This window comes from Micromesistius poutassou (genome assembly GCF_964030765.1).
Source record: "Micromesistius poutassou genome assembly, contig: SCAFFOLD_4402, whole genome shotgun sequence".
Taxonomy (NCBI): domain Eukaryota; kingdom Metazoa; phylum Chordata; class Actinopteri; order Gadiformes; family Gadidae; genus Micromesistius; species Micromesistius poutassou.
The window spans coordinates 1-22,174 of record NW_028177176.1 but is presented as its reverse complement, the minus strand read 5'-3'; the positions used below and the strand labels follow the sequence as shown (position 1 = coordinate 22,174).

General features: G+C 41.1%; 2 protein-coding genes across 2 annotated transcripts; one reads left to right on the top strand and one right to left on the bottom strand.

The window, feature by feature from the left end:
• Nucleotides 1-803: 803 nt before the first annotated feature.
• LOC311376693 (heat shock protein beta-1-like) lies at nt 804-1,739 on the top strand (the record flags this gene model as incomplete). The annotated part of the gene is made up of 3 exons (XM_084491190.1): nt 804-1,179; nt 1,368-1,431; nt 1,580-1,739. 3 exons carry the CDS (start codon nt 804-806, stop codon nt 1,737-1,739), a joined length of 600 nt encoding a protein of 199 aa, XP_084347316.1.
• A 2,563-nt stretch (nt 1,740-4,302) lies between these two features.
• On the bottom strand, nt 4,303-15,455 carry LOC311376694 (myosin heavy chain, fast skeletal muscle-like; the record flags this gene model as incomplete). Its single annotated transcript, XM_084491191.1, has 37 exons — nt 4,303-4,542; nt 5,628-5,753; nt 5,847-5,942; nt 6,202-6,315; nt 6,615-6,740; nt 6,846-7,049; nt 7,161-7,469; nt 7,581-7,705; nt 7,789-7,954; nt 8,052-8,235; nt 8,321-8,517; nt 8,624-8,742; nt 9,042-9,168; nt 9,255-9,644; nt 9,730-9,820; nt 9,936-10,081; nt 10,178-10,354; nt 10,448-10,690; nt 10,779-11,034; nt 11,126-11,262; nt 11,357-11,480; nt 11,569-11,686; nt 11,771-11,858; nt 12,253-12,513; nt 12,605-12,775; nt 12,851-13,000; nt 13,146-13,264; nt 13,377-13,515; nt 13,605-13,708; nt 13,904-14,002; nt 14,085-14,148; nt 14,245-14,337; nt 14,446-14,536; nt 14,619-14,646; nt 14,763-14,919; nt 15,029-15,172; nt 15,249-15,455. The coding sequence occupies 37 exons, from the start codon at nt 15,453-15,455 to the stop codon at nt 4,303-4,305; spliced, it is 5,730 nt and encodes a 1,909-aa protein (XP_084347317.1).
• Nucleotides 15,456-22,174: the final 6,719 nt, after the last annotated feature.

Sequence of the window (22,174 nt, the reverse complement as noted above, 5' to 3'; positions counted from 1 at the left end):
GAGATCCCTCTCCACCAGATCAGACCGACTTGGATGCACTGGGATGTTTATGCCCTGAGCTACAACTCTCCATAACAAATTCCACACAACCTTTCAACCGCGTCAGCTATCCCGCCTCAATTCTGTCACTCGTCCACGATGTCACCCAGAGGTGCTGTTGTCTGTTTGACCTGAGTACCCCGACCTCTTCTGCAAGATGCCTAGCTGATGTTGGGTGTAAACCGTGTTCAGGGACTCAGGATTAGTATTGTACACAGAAAGGGTCTCTGTTCTTTTCTCGGTTGTGCAGCCGTTAAACTGCAGTGCAGAGGCAGCTCCTTCACAGAGCACACTAGGCCAGGATTGCTATGGCAAAACAACAAAGACCGCCAGTATGTGACCGGACTGCAGAGGACATGCACTGAATGTGGTTCCTGAGTCATTCAGCAACAATTTGCCATGCACACCCTAGGGTAATAAATATAAATAATTAGCATTATCCCATTCTATGTGGTCAATGGAGGAGTAATGTGCGAGTCCATGACATAATACCTTATGCCATAGGTGAGGTTTTCTGCTTCAATTCTACGTGTTAGAGTAGATTGGTTATATAAAGACCATGGTTATCAGCAACAGTGCACAAAGCTGGCCAGAAACCGCTCCATTCATTTTGTGGTAGTTTCAAAGGACTGTTTTTAGCTGCCTGATTTTATAGTGTGAGGGCGTTAATCTACGCGAGGACATTCTGTTGATCAGGGTGGTGCTGGGACATCTAGCAGGTTGTGTGTTGCGCTATCATCCGTCCTCACGCTTGTTCCCTGAACATGGGGGAGCCACAGAACAAGGCGTTATCCCGTCCCATATTTCGCCGTGATGTGGGCTGGGAGCCTTTCCCAAACTGGACACAGCCACACCGCATCTTCAATCAGGACTTTGGCCTGCCGCCGCTGCTGGAACCCAACGACCTGACATGGATTGACTGGGCCAAGAGGAGGCTCTCCACCTTCTCCTGGCCCGGGTACACACAGTCCCCCATGCTGGCCCCGTTCAGTGGCCAGCCTCCACTGCAGGGCCAGCTGTCAGGGGGGGTGTCTGAGATCCGGTCAGGGCAGGACTGCTGGAGGATCAGCCTGGATGTCAATCATTTTTCTCCTGAGGAAATCGCCATCACAACCAAGATGGGATACTTAGAGGTATCAGGTACTGGAAATCACTTCCTTTGTACTTGGATAAGTTTGGTCTGATTCCAAACATAAATTCACATCAATGTGGGCTAATTTCATGCTGTTAATTTCAATGTATCAAGCCTATAGAAAATATTAATAATTGTATATAATCCAATATCAATGACCTAATGTAGAGCTGTTTATGATTTTTATTTTTATCAGGAAAACACGAAGAAAGACAGGATCAGCATGGATCTGTTTCGAGGAATTTCACTCGGAAATATAAGTGAGTTTAAATGAAACAAACGGAAAATCTGAAAAAATTTAAAACAACGGTTTGAAAGCATTGCCTCTTGACGTGTACAATGCATGATGTCAAACTGGCTGTCAAGTCGATGGTTGTTGATCTTCTTTATTTGATGTAATTCCTCAAGGCTACCACTGGGGGTGGACCTGCAACACATCAGTTCCCTGCTCTCTGGAGATGGAGTGCTGTCTGTGGAGGCTCCGGTGCCCGGGATAGCGACCAGTCACCCAACCACGGAGATAGTCATTCCCATACAGACCAGTGAAAGTTGTAGCCAGAATATGTAGCCATAAGCCCACCGCGGAAAACCAAACACACAACTCAACTCACATAGCGGTCCTACAGTACACCACTAAGTGTTGCAGTTGCACTACAACTTTTGAGCCAAAACTAACTCCTACTTCATTATAATAACTTGCTATAATGTTTATTTCATACTATCACCAGTAGTTATTTAGGCTGTAATGCTTTAATTCACAATGGCATTGTAATGCACTTTTACTCATTCATTCAAATTACAACATAAAGACTCAAAACATATTCTTTCTTACAAAACTAAAAATATGTGTTGAATGTGTGGAATGTGTGAAATATGTCCTATAAAAGCTAACCATCACAGATATCTAACCATAAACACTTGTTTATGATAAAGCTCTAGGTTAGGCCACGCAATGACACCAGTCTGACCCATGAATGACTCTTCTAGTTATTACTAAGATTGCGTCCCAATCTTGTTAAATTAGAAGAGATTTATCAATGTGATTGTTTAAATAACACGAGTGACTAAAGCACATAAATAGTCTTAAGATGTTAGGCCTCCTGTACAACATAAAACTTTGTGATTTTTATAGTTTGTGACCGAAAGAAGGTACTATGCAATAAAATAATAATTAATTCAGTTGGCTAAGATATCTGTTTGGCAGCACCCCTGTTCCGATATGGAAACATGTCATCCAATGACTTAACTGTAGCATTGGGTGTTGTTTACTCTGAGCCAAAAAGGACTAACACAAAGGCACCCTCCTTAGCACTAAGTGTTCTCAGCTAATAAAGTATGAAATACATAATGTGCCCGTGTTATCTAGTGCCATGGTGTGAAGGGCTGCCCAGGCGGCCTGGCGTGGGTCCCGTTGGCCCCCGGGCCCAGACAGAAGAGGAGACACATTGGGACGAGGACATTGTCCCCTTCCACAACCCCCCTCCACAACGAGTGTATCAAGTTACAATGGAACATGGCCACCACTGGGGCTGGCCGTGTTCCATTGTAACTAAATACCCTCGTTGTCACCGTCTATCACATCAGATTGTTCATTCTGCCTCTTACATTGACATGAGTCCGCCAAATACTCGGACGGCGTGTCTACCCAGGATATTCTGCCAGCACAGGGCTATAATCATTTATTAGGGGGCAAGCAATTCTGTATATATTTAACTGCTTTGCTTCACAAACTTAAAACCGAGCACCCCTAAATAGTTGCCATCATACTATGGCTAGATATTGAAGACTATTAAATATTTTGTCATAATTATCACAAATGTATGCAGTATGATTTCATAATTAAAGGCACAGCGACACGATGCCTAGCACTGTTAATAAGCTGTATGGAACTGATAGTCCTTACCACGTACTGAGTGAGACTGTTCAGTGGGTGTACAGGAATAGCATGTCTTTCGACTGGCTCTCTCAATGGCAGTAGAGTTGGCAAGTGTCCGGTTACTTAAATAAACAAGCATCTGTCATTGACGTCTTGGTATCTTAGCTATGAGATGCTTAAGACTAGAAGAGAGCAATTGTGTTTTTGCCAAAAAGCAGTTTGAAACCAGAGCAGTATGGTAGTAAGAAGGTTTCATTCAGAATATAACTTACATGTTGATTTGACAAGGTCATAAAAACCCCTGCCAAGGTATTTAAGCTTCTGGTTCTCCGATGTCTGCCAGAGCCAGGGACACTTCTCAGCCCTCTGACACCAAGATGCAATGCTTCTCCATGAGCAGTGGTTCAGTTGTAACTGAACCACATAATTCATAATTATGAATACACATATTGAAAAGAAGTATGTTTGAGAAATCTACAGGCAAACAGACAGACAGATTGGTAGATGGATCAATAGATTTATAATTAATAGATCGATAGATCAATTAGTAGATAGTAAGCTCAATAGTAGTTGATCAATCAGTAAATAGATCAACCGATAAATTGATCAATCAATCGTTAGAGAGATTGACTGAAAGACAGTAAGATAGAGAGATAAAACAACTGATAGATGACGATCAATCATTAATAGACTGATAGACAGTAAGAGGGAAAGACAGATATATGGAAAGATAGTTAAATAGACAGACAGACAGACAGACAGGCAGGCAGGCAGGCAGGCAGGCAGGCAGGCAGGCAGACAGACAGACAGACAGACAGACAGACAGACAGACAGGCAGGCAGGCAGGCAGGCAGGCAGGCAGGCAGGCAGGCAGGCAGTCAGTCAGTCAGTCAGTCAGTCAGTCAGTCAGATAGATATAGATAGATAGATAGATAGATAGATAGATAGATAAAGTAAGATAGATAGATAGATAGCTGGATAGTTAGACAGATATATAGTAATATAGATAGATAGAAAGATCAATACCGGTAGTTAGAAGATAGTAAGATAGACAGAGAGAGAGACAGATAAGGAGATAGACAGATAGTCAGACACATCAATAGAGACATCTCACCATCTACCACAGCCCCTGCTGGGTCTCAGTGGCAGCAGTGATACGGTGTCTTTATGGCTGTTGGCTCACACCCGATCTGTCCCAGGGGCTCCAGAAGGTTGCAGAACGCAACACGGACATGGGGATGTGTACGGTATGCCATTAAGAGCTTGGATTAAAGTCCCCAGAGCACATTGTGGGATCACTGGGAGAGAAGACTGGGCCATTAAGCAGCCAGTAAATACCACCTGTCAGCAGAGACAAACTTCCTGAAGAGGCAGTGTTGACACAGTGGGCCAGATACTCAACATGTTTATGGCTGGTCTCGGAGCACACGTCAGTCGGAACACATTGGCGTCTCTTGAGATGCTCGTATGTCGTGTGGCCGATGAGCAGGGTTTCCTTACAGATTGTACAAAACCAATAGTATTTTACTAACCTATAGTCAAGTAATGATTTTTCAAATATGGTATCATGATCGCTTGATTTCAAGTTGTAGAAGCTAGAATATTTTTAAATTTAGGCAGACATACACACTGGCACACACACAAGCACACACACACAGTTCTTGGGAGAAGTAGCTGGCTAGTTATTTGGCAATGGGGCCAAGAAATTGTGCATGTTGTGTTTGGGCGTCAGTTTCAATTTATTGTAGCCGGATATCTAGATGTTATGACTCTTCGGCAATGAGCAACTCTGGCGGGGTGACAGACCGCTACTCTGGAGCAGTAGGGGAGACACAGGGTACAGGAAGAGCATGGAGTTTGGCTTCCAGATGTCCTATGTTATCTCACATGTTAATGCTAACAAAGACAATATTGTATTTCTTGAACTTCCTCGTAATTCCAATATCTGTATGCTATTTGTTTTGTAGTGTTTTTAGGGGACCATACAAGTTAAGTCAATGATAACTAATCTGATTTCAATATGACACATAGCAACATATCTGGAAAAGTAATGCATTTGGGCATTCAGTTGAAAAATGTATGTGTCTGTGTGTCAATCTGTCAAATTTATATATTTTCATATTCTTTGTATATTCAACAACTCTTTAACATTAGTTAGATGGTGACAGCTGAATGCCATTGACATATTGAGTAATAGGAGATTACACCGTATATCACAGAAAGGGTTTGTCAGGTGCAATGGTCCCCAAGAATCTACTTAATAAACTAGCTCAAGATTTTACTATCATCAAAAGAATTTGAGCAAATCACATTATGAATATATTTACATGGATCCATGCAAACCAGGCAGTTGTTTTCGCAGGTATATATAGAAAAACATTCCAAAAAACTTAGTTTTCAATTTATTGCATCTCAAAATTACATCATTTTATGACAGATTCTGATGTGATGCATTGCACAACTTATTCAGCAGGGTCCTTTCCCTGTAAGAATGAGAAAATATGGATATTATACCATAGTGTGAACATGTGTTGTTTTATTGGAGTTATTTCTAAGTTCACGTGCAATAGGTGAATCTACCTTGCCACCATCACGGCTCTTAGTCCTCAGCTTGTTGACCTGAGTCTCAGCGATGTCAGCACGTTCCTCAGCCTCCTCCAGCTCATGTTGAACCTTCCTGCACTTGGACAGGTAAGAGTTGGCCTGCTCCTCCTGTAGGAACATTGTGTTGTGTGTAGTGTTATGTGGCATACAGAAAATAAGTTATGTTTTTTTCGTGTGTATATTTAATGAACTTACCGCTTCCTCAGACTGCCTCTTGTAAGCCTTCACCTTCAGCTGCAGCTTATCAACAAGATCCTGGAGTCTGCAACCATTCTTCTTATCCTCCTCAGTCTAAAGTAAAGAAAACGATTATGCATTACAATTTGAGTCAACAATTTTTGAATATTCATTGATTTTTGAACACATACCTGGTAGGTGAGTTCTTTCACTCTCCTCTCATATTTCCGGACACCCTTAATAGCATCTGCTCCACGTCTCTGTTCACCCTCAACCTCTGTTTCCAGCTCACGCACCTTGAGGAAATGAGTTTATTCAATAAAATAACCTCTTTTTATGGACTATACAGAAATCCTGTGTGATATTATCTTACTCTGGACTCCAGTTTCTGGAGCTGCTTCTTGCCACCCTTCATGGCCAGGTTCTCAGCCTCATCTAGGCGATGCTGCAGGTCTTTCACTGTGACCTCCAGATTCTTCTTCATCCTCTCCAGGTGAGAGCTAGTGTCCTGCTCTTTCTTCAGCTCCTCAGCCATCATTGCAGCCTAGAATAACCAAGGATTTCCTGATTCATTTTCACCAATGAGTCAATTTTTTTTTTTATTGCAGACAATAAATTAAGAATGTACCTATTTCAGAAATCTTTTAGAGCGAGGAACATGAAGAGGGAAGGGTTTCTTAGCTATTAATACTTAAATATGAAAAATATATAAAATATTTATGAAAGCTTTGATGAAAATGAATCAATAATTCCATGACAAGGAAGATCCGATTAAAGCCAACTTACATCAGTGATGGCCTTCTTGGCCTTCTCTTCAGCATTTCTGGCTTCCTGGACGGTGTCGTCCACCTCACCCTGTACTTGGACCAGATCAGTCTCCAGCTTCTTCTTTGTGTTCAGGAGGCTTGTATTCTAAAATAATTGACAAAAATCAATTTGCTTAGTTGTCATAATATATATATTTTAAATAAAGTTTATTTATTAATTATTGGAAGAGTATTCTTGTTTTTTGTTTACCTGAGAGTGCAGCAGTCCAACACGCTCACTAGCATCAATCAGCTCTTGCTCAGCCACTTTGCGGCCTCTCTCTGTCTGTTCCAGAGCCGCCCTCAGCTCCTCAATTTCAGCCACCATGAGACCGTTTCTACGGTCCACCATGGCAGCCTGCTCCTTCAGGTCTTCACCTCCTCTGATAGCATCATCAAGATGCAGTTGGGCATCCTAATATCATAAAATAAATATGTAACTCACAATGTGGTTGTAATTCAACACAATTTGCCAATAGAGTCAGACTGCGGTTTGGCTGTGCAATACAGCAGTTTTGAGATGTACCTTCAGTTGTCCCTGAACATTCCTCAGCTGCTTCTGAGCCTCAGAAGCCTGGCGGTTGGCGTGGCTCAGCTGGATCTCCATCTCATTCAGGTCTCCCTCCATCTTCTTCTTGATTCTCAGGGCATCATTCCTGCTCCTGACCTCAGAGTCCAGGTTACTCTGCATGGAGTCAGTGATCCTCAGGCTGTTCCTCTTGATCTGCTCCATCTCCTCATCCTTCTCAGCCAGCTTCCTGTCGACCTCACCCTTAATCTGGTTGAGCTCCAGCTGGACACGCAGAATCTTGGACTCTTCATGCTCCAGAGTTCCCTAGGTATTGAAACAATGATAGACTAAGTAGTTGCTAGGACATATTTGAATCTAGAAAATAAAAAATATATATATTGGAGCATTAAAACATGTCTTTTGTATTATTTTCACCTCGGCTTCCTCAAGGGCTGTCTGGATCTCAGTCTTCTCTGTCTCCACCTGCTTCTTGGATTTCTCCAGCTCATGGATGCTCTTTCCAGTCTCACCAATTTGTTCACTCAGGTCAGAAATCTCCTCTGCAGTGAGTTAAATATTAATATACATCATTTTATTTCATTCATTGTAATGGGGCTTTATTAAAGCAAAATCATCAACTCACGTTGCAGATTCTTGTTTTCCCGCTTCAGGGTCTCCAGCTGATCCAGAGCTTCTTCATAGGAGTTCTTCATCTTGAAAAGCTCAGTGCTGAGAGAACGAGCCTCTTTCTGAGTTCCTTCAAGCTCTGCCTGGCCCTCCTCGTATTTCTGCTTCCACTCTGCCAGAACCTGCCCATTGTCAATGTGAAAAATGTGTCTGGGTTTGTCATGGATCAATACAAATGTTCAGCCTTCCGGAAACTCAAAAATATCCACATCCACACACCTTATCAAAGTTCCTCTGTTTCTTGTCGAGGTTGGCAGCCAGTCCATTGGCCCTCTCCACATCAACCATGAGGTCCTCCACCTCACCCTGGAGTCTCTGTTTGGTCTTCTCCAGAGAGGCACACTTTGAGTTCACAGCCTCAATCTGTTCCTCAGCCTCCTGAAGGCGCTGGGCAAGCTTTTTCCTTTTAAAGAATAACATGGTTTAATTTGTGGACATCCATCAAATAGAATGTCTATTCTAATTAAAGTATTAAATATTTTACTCACTTGGACTCTTCAAGCTCCTCAGTGCGCTGGATAGCATCAGTTTCATACTTGGTCCTCCACTGAGCCACCTCACCGTTGGCCTTGGACATTCCACGCTGCAGCTCAGCCTTGGCCTCCTGCTCCTCCTCAAACTGCTCCCTCAGAAGGTCACAGTCATGGCGGGCTGATTGCACACCATGAGCAAGAGCATTCTTGGCCTGCAAAAGGTGATGACAGAATTCTCTAATTTAATTAAACTGAAAGTCCTAACTTGCAATGAAATAATGCAACCACCTAGCTTAATGTTTTTGGATGATTGTATACCTTAACTTCTTCCTCAATTTGCCTCTTCAGCTCCTCGATCTGCTGAGTATAGGCCTGCTTGCCTCGGGTCAGCTGGGAAACAAGAGCTTCTTTCTCCTCAAGTTGACGACCAAATTCACCTAGTTTAAGAAAAATGTATGAATTACATCAAAATGTTACTATGACTTATGTTTGAGTGCCATTCTGTGTTTCTTTGGCTCCCAAGCTACATTAATTTTGTAATTACACATACAATAATAATATAAAGAGTCCATATGACTTGAAAATCAAGAATCAAAATGAAGGACAGGGTCATTTAGAATTATGACAAAATCCCTTTAAATAATATCTTCAATACATTTTTTGTAGTTCACAAATAGTCCAGAGAAGTTATTCACTTCAGATTTCCATTGACAAACAAAAGTCAATCCATACTTGCCATTTTCTGTCAACAGCCTTGCTCTCTGAGCACTGATGTCATTTATCTGGCGACTGTTCTCATCACTCTTGGCCTTGATTTCACTCAGCTGGTCTTCCAGGGTACGGCACATCTTCTCCAAATTTCCCTGTTGTTTAAATGTTTACTAGTCAGCAAAAGTGCTTTCCTTGTAATGAAGTTCACACTATATAGATATTTAAAAAAATATTTCACCTTGGCCTTAGCAACTGCTTCCATGTTGCTGGAGAGGTCATCAATCTCCATCTTGTACTCGCTCTTCTCCTTCTCAAGCTTCTGCTTGACACGCTGGAGGTTGTCAATCTGTTCTCCCAGCTCTGCTACACTGTCAGCCTGCTTCTTACGCAGAGCAGCAGCAGTGGCTTCATGCTGCAGGGTGGACTCCTCAAGGTCACGACGCAGCTTCTGGAACTCAGCCTCGCGCTTCTTGTTCATCTCAATCTGAGCAGAAGTGGCTCCACCAGCCTCCTCAAGCCTCTCACTGATCTCTTCAAGCTCTCTGGAGAGATCAGCTCTCTGCTTCTCAACCTTGGCACGAGCAGCACGCTCAGCCTCAATCTCTTCCTCCAGCTCTTCAATACGGGCCTAAAAGGGAGCAATACCATTATTTTCATAAAAAATATACCAAGTAGAGACCTTAGTTATCAAGTGACAGAAAACGTTATATTACCTGAAGCTCCTTGATCTTCTTCTGGAGCTGAGCACCTAGGGACTGCTCATCTTCAATCTTGCTAAGAAGCTGACTGGTTTCGAAGTCCTTCCTGATGATGGAATCACATACAACCAATTAACTTAACCTAATACCTGTACTAATCTTTAAAATGTGTAAATCAGAATGATGATCATACTATACTATCAAATTCGTCATCACATTACTTCTTGATTTTCTCATCAGACTGCTGTTTGGCGTTCTCAAGATCCATGATGGATTCCTGAGCCAGTTTCAGATCACCCTCAAGCTTTCGCTTGGCGCGCTCAAGGTCCATACGGAGCTTCTTCTCTTGCTCCAGAGAACCTTCAAGCTGCAATTTTGTAACGTATGAGAATAATTTATTAGGATTTATTTGTATTAAAATGTATAAATATGTTCCCAAATCATACATGGTATGTAACCTCACATCATCCACTTGCTGTTCAAGTTTGGTCTTGGCCTTGCTCAGAGTGTTGACTTTGTCTTCCTCTGCCTGCAGGTCATCAAGAGTCTGCTGATGTGCCTCTTGGAGGGCTTTTTTCTCCTTTGACAGCTTAGCAACAGTTTCGTCTTGAGACGCCATCTCCTCAGTCAGGTTCTTCACCTAAACAGGGCATAAGTGGGACATAAGTGCTCTTAGTTAGTTTGTTACTTTTCCTCTTCTGTACATTCTTCTGACATTGCAAACTTTACAAACCTTGTTCTCAGTGGCATGCTTCTCCTTCTCCACTTTGGCCAAGGTAAGTTCGAGGTCATCAATGTCCTTCTTGAGCTCAGAGCATTCATCTTCCAGTTTCCTCTTCTTGGCAGTCAGCTCAGCATTCATTTCCTCTTCATCCTCCAGTCTCTCAGTTGTCTCCTTGAGTCTGGCCTCCAGCTGGATCTTACTCTTGATGAGTCCCTCACACCTCTCTTCAGCATCTGACAGATTATCTCCTTCCTGTTCAATATTGATGCCAATATCATTCATATCTCATGTATTTCACTGTGTGTACATGTGATCACAAAAATAAATCATGTTTACTTACAGAGGCCACTTGCAGTGCAAGATCATTCTTCTCCTGCAGTAGAGAAACCATCTTCTCCTCAAGTTCCTTCTTTTTGGCTAGGGCAGTAGCCAGGTCTGTCTTCATCTTCTCATAGTTCTCCTTCATCGCAGAGAGCTCCTTCTCAGTTTCAGCACTCTTCAGAAGAGGCTTGATCTTGTAGTACACTTTCATCCATGGCCAGGTTTTGACATTCATGAATGAGCGGATGTTGTACTGAATTGTATAAACAGCCTCTCTGTAAAATATAACCATTATATTAAATAAGGCTTTTCAGTATTGTACCAAACTGTAAAACATAAATATATGTTATAATATGCCAAACATGCCTTCTCTCCATCATCTTCTTGAACTCCTTCCTCATTTGGAAACCACGGCAGAGAGCCTGAATCATTCCGACCAGAGTTGCAAGCTTCTCATCTCGCATCTCCTCAAGAGTACCCAGAAGACCAGCTTTGAAGAACACCTTTGAATTGGTTTTGGAAATTCATTATTATAATTTCAGAATAATCAAGGACATACCGCAACTATGTGTATTATTCATTCGGCAGAACATATACCTTGGTGTGTCCAAATTTGTACTCTTCATGATTGACATCAATTGACCCAAGCAGTTTCTCAGAAGCCTTCTTGTTGTCAATGAACTGACCCTCAGGGATTACACTGGCATTCAGTACTTTGTACCTGTCAGAGTGGGTTGTGGTAGATTTTATTATTCAGATGCATTCCTTAAGGTTTATTTCAAGTGGTTGATTGTTAAATGAGCACATACCTCTGCTTGAAGTCAGCATAGAGGATTCTGCTGGGGAAGCCCTTTCTGCAGATTCTGATTCCCTCAAGAACACCATTACACCTCAGCTGGTGGATAACCAGGAAGTTCTCCATCAGACCTTTGAGAAGTTACCACTCTGATTATTTAAACAGATTATCACAAAACCCACAAAAACCATATAGAGAACTGAATGGGATTCTACCTGGAGTCTTTGACTCATTGGGAATCAGGCAACGCACAAAGTGAGGATGGGTGCTCCTCAAGTTGGTCATAAGCTTGCCCAAGTTCTCCTATAGATATAAAATATACATTGAATTAAATGTTACAGAGGAAAATCTTTTGACAATCACAAGATTAGGGTTGTCCAAAATTCTCACCCTGAACTGTGATGACACAGTCTGCATTGAACCGCCCTTCTTCTTTCCTCCTTTCTTGCTACTATCTATGAATTAAATAATGATCAACCCATTGAATGAAAACACACATTTAAACATGTACAAATGGTAACAGGTATGGTTTAAGAGTTAAGCACAAACAAGTTTAAATGTTGATATCACAGAGCTGCATTGAAGTATGGAATATAATATGTTAATAATATGTTTCCTATTGTGCAGATGTAAGACCTAATATAATAATTTTACCTTCAGAAGCTACAGGTGGGTACAGGACAGGCAGCAGTTTTACTCCAGATTTCTGGTATAGTTGCACAACAGAGTCATTCAGAGGATCCTTGTTCTTGTCCAGCCAGCCAGTGATGTTGTAGTCCACAGTACCAGCATAGTGCACCAGGGAGAAGTGGGCCTCAGCCTTGCCCTTTGCAGGCTTGGGCTTCTCAAATGCCTTGGTCTTGCCAAGATGTTGGTCATACAGCTTTGCCTTGAAGGTAACGTCTGAGGCCTTGGGGAACATGCACTCCTCTTCAAGGATGGAGAAGATGCCCATTGGCTTGAGAGAAAAAGGATTGATGAAACTAATTAGGAAAATAACTTTTCAGGCACACAAAGAATGAATATATAGTTACAATGGTCATGTCTACCTTCTCAATAAGCTCAATGCAGGCAGCCAAGTCCATGCCGAAGTCAATGAACTCCCAGATGATACCCTCCTTCTTGTACTCCTCTTGCTCCAGGACGAACATGTGGTGGTTGAAGAACTGTTGCAGTTTCTCATTGGTGAAGTTGATGCACAGCTGCTCCATGCTGTTGTACTAATATGGAATGTGAGTTTAGCCAATGTTCAGCCACTGCAACATGGCTCTGTCCAATTATTTTCAATTACTTACATCAAAGATCTCAAAACCAGCAATGTCCAGCACACCAATAAAGGATGATCTTGGCTGTTTAGTGTCAAGCATCTGGTTGATACGGATGACCATCCACAAGAACATCCTCTCATAGATAGACTTGGCCAGGGCACTCACAGAGTTCAGCACCTATAGTCAATTTCCATTAATATTATAAGAAACAGGGTAGACGATTCATTTAGGACAGATTATAATTCCTTTCTTGACAAATGATTCAAGGTGTTGTACCTGAAATTCTAAATTACTAGGAATTATTCCATAATAATTTACTTACCTGAGGTACAGTCTGTCCCTTGGTGACATATTCATTTCCGACCTTCACTCTTGGGTAGCACAAACCTTTCAGCATGTCAGCAGAATTCAGACCCAGCAGGTAGGCGACTTTGTCAGCATCTGAGAGTTCATATGAAAATATGTTGTTCATGAGATCCTTCAGAATATGCAACAAAAACTTTCAATAAGGAATTATAAATAAACCTCTTGGAATATAGCACTTTAAACTAACCTTCTGTGCCTTCTGGCTCAGCCTGCTCCTCACGCTGCTTCTGCTTGAACTTCATGTTACCGTGGTGAAGCACAGCACCAGTAAGCTTATAGATGCCCATCTTCTCATCATTATTGAAGCCCAAAATATCAATAGCAGTCTGTATGGAAAATACGTATAATGCTTATTACATGTTATCACTTTCATATGTCCTTCTAGAAAAGTTAATAAAAGACTACATTCACTGACATCAGTAGCATCCAGCTCCTCTTTGTCATCAATGCTGGCCACACTGATCTGACCCATGCTGCACATGGGGAAGTCGTAGGGGTTGTTGGTGATGAGGGTCATTTCTGAGGGATTAAACAGGTGTCATTTTCTGCCCGTATTTTTCAAATTAATTTCTCACCTGTTTTCTGCAAGCTAACATACCTTTTGAATCAAAGATTGAAATTCTTGCTTTGCACTTGCATGTGTCCAAACATTCCCCTTAAATAGCTAAACTTCAGTAGGACTATTTTTTCCTATCTAACATTACACAAGCTCACCAATGAGCTCAGGTTTGTGGTTGGTCATCATCTGGTAGAAGATGTGATAGCCTCTCTCAGCAGGAAGCTGGAATGTCACTCGGGACTTCTCCAGCAGATCTATAAGGCCCATTCATGAATCAAAACCTATTCCACCAATAATGAGAGTTTATTCATTGGTGTTTGGGTACCAGATACTTACAAGTCTCAATGTCAGCACTGGACAGTTTACCAGAGGTCCCAAAATGGATTCGGATGAATTTACCCTGTTTGAGAAAACATTATTCATTACCTGTTTAAAGATCCAGTATTTCATTGTGGTTGGTATTAAATTATGAAATTATCGAGAAGTCTTTACTTACAAAACGAGAGGAGTTGTCATTTCTCACAGTCTTGGCATTACCGTAGGCCTCCAGCAGGGGATTGGCTGCAATGATCTGGTCCTCCAGTGACCCCTATGATAAACATTACTAAGTGTTTTAATACCAATAATAAGGATGTCATTATCTTTATGACTCACTGAATTTTCTTTTTAAACATACCTGTATCTTTCCAGCACCTACGTCCTTCTTCTTGTCACCACCCACTGAGATAGTAGCAAAGTACTGGATGACACGCTTGGTGTTCACAGTCTTTCCAGCACCGGATTCGCCACTATATATAGCAAAAATACATTAAGCAGTCATATATAATTTTTTGGTATTTTTATATTATGACTAACCACTGCAAAACTTACGTGATCAAGACAGACTGGTTTTCCCTATCTATGAAGGAAATATGAAGAAAATACTTATATGTTAAAATAGTTTAACATGAGTAGCAAAACTCTTTGCCGAATACTGATAATGTATATATCAACTTGGCTTGTAGGCCTACATACCAGTAAGCATGAACTGATAAGCATTGTCAGAGACAGAGAAGATGTGGGGTGGAGCCTCCATACGCTTCTTGCCTCTGTAGGCGCAAACAACATGCTGATCGTACACTGGGAGCCACTTGTAGGGGTTTACAGTGGCACAGAACAGCCCAGAGTAGGTCTGAAAGAGAAAACAGTTATAATGAAATTTACAAATTTACTAACATTTCTAAGATGGGATCTCAAATATATTGCACCTCACTATGTCCTTTACTCAAAACACATCTTACGTAGATCATCCATGCTGCATAACGCTCTTTGAGGTTATACAACACAGAGGCTTCATTGAGATGGGTCATCATGGCCATGTCCTCAATCTTGTCGTACTTGGGAGGATTCATGGGTGTGACATCATCGTCTTTGACGGTCTTTTCCTAAAAGGGAAACCCATTTTTAGTTTTAGCTCCTGTGTTACTATCGCTGCCCTTAAATCAATGAAGTGCAGCCTACCTCCTTTGTATCATGAACTGTGACGGTGACTTTGCCACCTTCCCTCTTAGTGATGGTACACTTGAGGTAAAGTTCCTTCACATCAGTCACATATGCAGCACTCTTGGCATCGAAGGGCTTGCTCTGGGCCTCAAGCCTCTCCTTCTCTGGCTTCCGGAGGTAAATGGCAGCCTGGCCGTAAACGGCCATCTCTGCGTCCGTACTCATGGTGGAGGCTTATTTCATGCAAAACATATACTGATATTTTATCACCTGTTTTAAAATAAATTGTAGATGATGAGAATGTTTTGTGATAAATATCCCTTACCCTTTACTTCCACTCAACCAACGAAGAAATTGGTTCCCTAAAATTAAAGATAGTTTAGATTAAATAAAATGTCATGCTTTTGTTCCACCCACAATGTTATGGAAATAACCAGCATAATCTGAATATAAACCCAGAAATTTAAATATAATATATAAATATAAATATAATATAAACCCAGAAAGAATTTGGAATAAATCTGAACCTATGACTCATGCATCCATCTCGATAGTAAGGATATGGCAAAACTAATGTTAAATTACAACATCAACACTATGCAAAGTCAAAGAAAAAGAAAGCCATTCTATACCATGAGCTTTCCTAAGGATGATGGATGAATAATCAGTCAGACTTACCACCAGTTGTAACTTCTTCTAATGTCTCGATCCCATCCCGGGCCTTCTTATATAGAGGAGCGTGTGCATGGCATACGCTGAATATGGCCATGCCATTGAAATCTATTTTGATTTACATTTGACAGTTCATTGGAACTTCTCCAGGTACATGCCAACCTCTATTTTTTTTTATGCATGGATAATAAAAAAAAGTGCTTTTTAGTACTGTGTGTCATCCAATATTTACATTTTTGTGAACCTGAGACCAATTGTCTTCTTTTTGGGATATTGTACAAATAAACACAATGAGAACAATAGTTTCCCTATTCTTTAACCATGACTGTGGCAACAGCAGAGGGCTGTTTAACAGAAGGGCAAGGTTTAAAATAATCTATAAATAAAAACGTCTGTGGCATTTACATTGTCATTGCCGGAATAGGCAGACTGTTTGAAATACTTTGGACATCATACCAAGCCATCTTCAACCAGGAACTGGTGACCATGACCTTTTAGAGGGGCTTATATTACATGTATTTATAATTTTTATTGGTTACGTTTCAGGTACTTTTTGGATAACACATATGTAACACAAACGCACACACACACACAAAGATGAATTTGTATTAATTAAGACAATGATATTCACATCTAGTTATTTGGTAAATGGACATGCTCTGTCTGCCTTCTAGATTGACAGTATTGCTGAACGGCTGTGATTCACATGCAACATTGAATCATGATTGAATACAGAGTACATGTGGCTAAACGCCTGTTGGTTAGCTACTGTTTAGAAACTACTCTCTGAATCTTAAAAAAAAAAAATAACAATATAAAAAATATAACAATAATACATTTTTCCTCTTATTTCCCCTACACACTACAGTTTGTTGATTGTCTCAAAATTCAAAGCCTGTGCGTAACTGAACACATGAACCAAAATATTACTATATTTACCTGTGTTTAATATTGGTTCAGAAAAAAAAGGAAGAAACAATAATTGCCAGAACATGCAATGACATGTCTGCTGGTCAGTGACGATTCTATAGACCCAAGCAATGCCCTTCACACTAACATGTCTGCTGGTCAGTGATGATTCTATAGACCCAAGCAATGCCCTTCACACTAACATGTCTGCTGGTCAGTGACGATTCTATAGACCCAAGCAATGCCCTTCACACTAACATGTCTGCTGGTCAGTGACGATTCTATAGACCCAAGCAATGCCCTTCACACTAACATGTCTGCTGGTCAGTGACGATTCTATAGACCCAAGCAATGCCCTTCACACTAACATGTCTGCTGGTCAGTGAAGAGTCTCTAGACTCAAGCAATGCCCTTCACACTAACATGTCTGCTGGTCAGTGACGATTCTATAGACCCAAGCAATGCCCTTCACACTAACATGTCTGCAGTGTGTAGGCCACGCCCTACACACTGCAATAGTATTTGCAATTTCAATAAGTGAGTATCGTAGAAAGGCAGTTTTGAGAGAATTCTAAATCTAAAAAGTACTTGCAGTGCAATACACTGGCCACTCCGCCAAACGGCCATCGAAGACCATCCTATAGCCTGATATAGTAAACAACAATGTCAATGCCACACCAGTGAGCATGGTGTTGGATAGCTTGGCTGGGGGGGGGGGGGGGGCATCACACTTTGCTATAGCAGGCTGTATTTCTTGCAGAGCAATGGGTTTGATGTGTGCCACATTGTACAAACACAAACGGAAAGTAAACAAAGTAATTTGTGAACAAACACTATTGTATGCAATATTTGTTTCACAAAATAATTAAATATTTGTTAAAAAATAAGAAATTGAAAGTTTAATATTTCATGGTATCTGTTACTGATTCATCAAACAATGATGATTGAACAGGAATCACAGGAATCACTTGAATCACCCTCTCAACAGCCACCTACTTTTTTATTCTCAAAAAAAAAGTGCTCTTTCAGATTGCTTAGCCCTCACACACGCTCAATGAAGAAAGGCCAACCTCCCTCGGCAACCTCAAGTAACAAAACAGCTTAAAAGTGTACAGATTAAACATGTATTCATATTAACAGCAACCAATCCAGCAACATTTCATGTTTGACTGAATTAAAGCTTATGGATTAGTAAATACAAAAGAGCTATACATTATTTATTTAAGTGAAGTGTGGTCTCACTTCATCACAGAATACAAGGATATTCTCAAAAAGTACTCTGACCAGTTATTAACACACATTTAGGACACTCGTCGTCAATCGTTGATGCTACTAATATTATCAAACAAAAGGTCCAAAGTAATTTCCATTGTGGCTTGGCCACCAAGGCCAGCAACAGAATGTGTGTCTGTTGAAATCCCTGTGGCTGCAAGTCATGCACATGAGCAGCCTGAGAAGGGTGACAGTGACAGTGCCAGTGACAGCTAATTAGATGAGGCAATGTGTTCCTCTGAGCCTTGTTATATAGAGGACTCATGCGCGCACTTGATAGAAGAAGACTTTGCTTAATTAAATCCCTGTCATTGACATAGTGGGCTGTACTGCTTCAACTGCAATGAGCCTACAATATAACATAACTTCACTTGTGCTTTTTTATGGTTGGTTAATGAAGACATTGTGGTTAGTACACTAGACAGTTATTCCGCAACTCTTGAACTAAAACTCACACTTCTTTGGAAAAACTTTCTCTGAGATGGCTTGCCTTGAAACCAAATTAATCAAATATGTAAAATTAGATTTGAATAGTTGTAATTGTCTTTCAGATGTATCACTTTAGATCAGGGGTGTCAAACACAAACTGTACTCGCGGGCCGGAGTTGTTGACGGGGGGGTGGGGGGGGCAAAGTTACCGCGCCGAGACGCGCGTTAACGCTGAAATGCAATATGCCGGCGGGCCAGTTCTGATAGACATTAGATATTATCTGGCGGGCCGGATTAAATTACACTCCGGGCCGGATTAGGCCCGCAGGCCGTACGTTTGACACCCCTGCTTTAGATAAAATGATCACCCTTATTTTTAGGCCTACGTTGTATTTATTATGTTGATAGTTGTTATAGTTTATGTAGTGGATTTAAGCCTAATGATGGAACCTGGGGGGTATTCCATCAACCAAGCTAAACCCAAAGCCGGGCTTATTTTGCTTAGCCTGGCTTCTTTCAGCTAGAGTTGCGTTCCATTAATGTGGCTTAAGGGAATCTCCGCTAAGTAACCATGGCAACTTATCTGACCAAACAACCATCAAGCTAAACATAAAGCCGGGCTTCTTTCAGCTAGAGTTGCGTTCCATGAACGTCATTTAAGGGAATTTCCACTAAGTAACCATGGCAATTTATCCGACCAAACTAAGCTGGTCGGGAGCAGGTTAACTGTCAGGCTAACTTGAGCGGTGTTTCAGAGAAATCCATCTGTCAGCAACAATTGTACCATCAGAAGGTTCCGCCAAACTTAGTCCTCACAATTTTGTCATAAATGTACATATATGAAGTACAAACAGCGTATATTTTCACTAAGGGTCTAAGATTAAATGACGCAAATGAAATAATTCAATGAATTGCTATCCATTATTACTGTGGCTATTTTTTCAACACATTTTTACACAAATCTATGTATTATCGCGCCATCAGTAATCAGCGGCTGGATGAATGGTCTATGTGTTACGGGCGACCCGAGTTCGCGTCTAGACTAATGCGTATTATTCTTGGCGTTGGCTTCATTTTGTAATTCCCTTTATTAATTTTATTAATTCCCTAATTAAGAATATTAAAAGAAATGGAAAATAAATGGCATGAAAAGTTATTTGATTTCTGTAGTAATCCTTCCTATATTTCTATTAGTTGAGTGGGGTTGGAACCCCGGTCGACGGGGTGCAAGTCCAACACGTTAACTCGAGACTATCTCCCTGCTTTTAAATCCATGGTCAATATTAAATTAAAATATGTTACGCTTAATACTACTTATGCATTCAACAGATCGCCGATTTTTGTGCCAGGCAGCCTTCCTGTTTCTATTAATGGTTACGGTGTTCCCTTTTTGAGTTATTATATGCGTGTACTCCTCATAGAACTCCACAAGCAGCTTCTGTTCGCCGCTGGAAAAGATCCCGCTCTGTCCTTTTCGGACATTTGATCCATGATTCGACATTGATGGTTCTGGGCTGGTTACATATCTCGTGAACGCGCGTAATCCAGGATAACTTGAGCCTGGTTTGAACTAACCTGAGCAAGGCGTGGCTGAACTGTGTTGATGGAACGGCTTTAGCCTCAAGTGGAAGTTGGCGCTAGTTCTAACCAGGCTTAATCAACTAATCGCCGCTTTCGTTAGCGACTTTGATGGAATACCCCCCTGGTGTATTTGTTGCACCTGGTGTAACAACGCCCCCCCCCTTGCTTTTGTCACATCCAAAAATGCTGTTATATTACAGATTTATGTGCACCTTGTTATGAATTAAACTCTTAAGGATTGAATAATACTGCTAGCCAAGATACAGTTGGCAAACCCACTCACCTAATTGTCCAATAACACAACCATTTTGGACTTGTTCAATGGAAAGTTCTTATTGCCAGGACCCACTGAGCAGCTGATTGTCTATCTCACTCAGTTTTAAATAGATGAGTATGGGCTACTGACAATTTCACACAAAAAATGTTTGTATTACAAAGTGCCTTGGTGTAAACTTTGGGTTGTGTTATGTATGGTTTCTTCCCTCCAATAACAATTGCTTTGTCGTTGACAATGTATTAATCACACAGCTGTATTCATCACACAGACGGAAAACACACACACACACACACACACACACACACACACACACACACACACACACACACACACACACACACACACACACACACACACACACACACACACACACAGCCTTGGTTTAAACAGCACGCAAATCTGTTGGGTGTTAAGCCACAACGGCCCATTTAATCAAACATAAAGTCTTCCTGAAAAGAACTAAAAGATGATCGGGTGGCACAGCCACAACAGCTGGACTCTCCTTCCACCCCAGCCAAGAGAGAGCCCTGAATGGGTGTGGAAGCCTGCCTTTTAAACAGGCTTCCTCCCGGCTCCTCAGGTGCTCTGCATCATGTTGATTGGGACGGAGCCGGGTTGCCACAACACACACACACACACACACACACACACACACACACACACACACACACACACACACACACACACACACACACACACACACACACACACTATTAGTGGTAGTAAGGAATGAACAACTTGTGTTTATTTTGTTAACCAGTTGCATTTACTTTTTTATTTATTGCTTTATCGTTGACACTTGCATTATATATTGTCATCTACCACTGTTAATTTACCATAAAGTGTTGACTTCCACTGGTTCTTACCAGTGGAAGGTTCTAGTCTTGTCTGATTGTGTGAGGGAGGGGGGAGGGGAGGGGGGGTGTACGTATTGTATGTGTCTGCTTATTCTGATTTTTGTCCGTATGTGTAGTTATGTAAAACCACGAAAATAAAAGTATCAATGACCTAACATAATTTGATGTAGGCTACATAGATCGAGTGAGTATGTTTGCAATGGCTAAATATTAAAAATCACTATTATTGCTTTGTATGTTAAACAACAATAATCACAATTTCTCCATTGTTTTGTTACAAGCGGATATCTATCTATCTGTCAATTTGTCCCTCCATCCAACCATCCATCCATCTATCGATCTATCTATCTTTTTTTCTAACATACGACATCAACATTTTTTATACGTAGGCTATGTTACGTAACATACGTTACTAAAGCAGCCAATGCAATGGTTTGGATAATCCTTGCTTGTTAAACGCGGGAAAGTGGTTGCACATGCGCAGTGCGGTAATCGTCAGTGACGCATCAGTTTCACCGGATTTATGTGGCCATCAAGATCAGTCATAAGCAAAGGTATTACCATCATTAGAATAGTGAGTACAAAAACGCAACCTAGGAAGTGTGTCCCCACATTGATGGATATTCTGCAATGTTAACTGACTTAATAACAAAAAAAGCTTCAGTTAGCTGAACAGTTTAATAGTAGATGTAATCTTTCAGAGAGCTATCTTATCGGAGTGGACGACTGCTGCTGCAAGGGGTCGGGTCCGGCTTATCGCATATACAAAAAGCAGCGGGAAGAAAGCCAAGAAAGAAATGTAAGAAAGTGAGATAACAAATCCACGAAAAATACTAGTGAGTAAAATGTGAACGGTTGAACTATACAAACAAAACAATCCCAATCGAAACTCAGTTGACTGAAGTGATGCAATTAGCATAACAATGACACGGCTGATTATAAGTGTA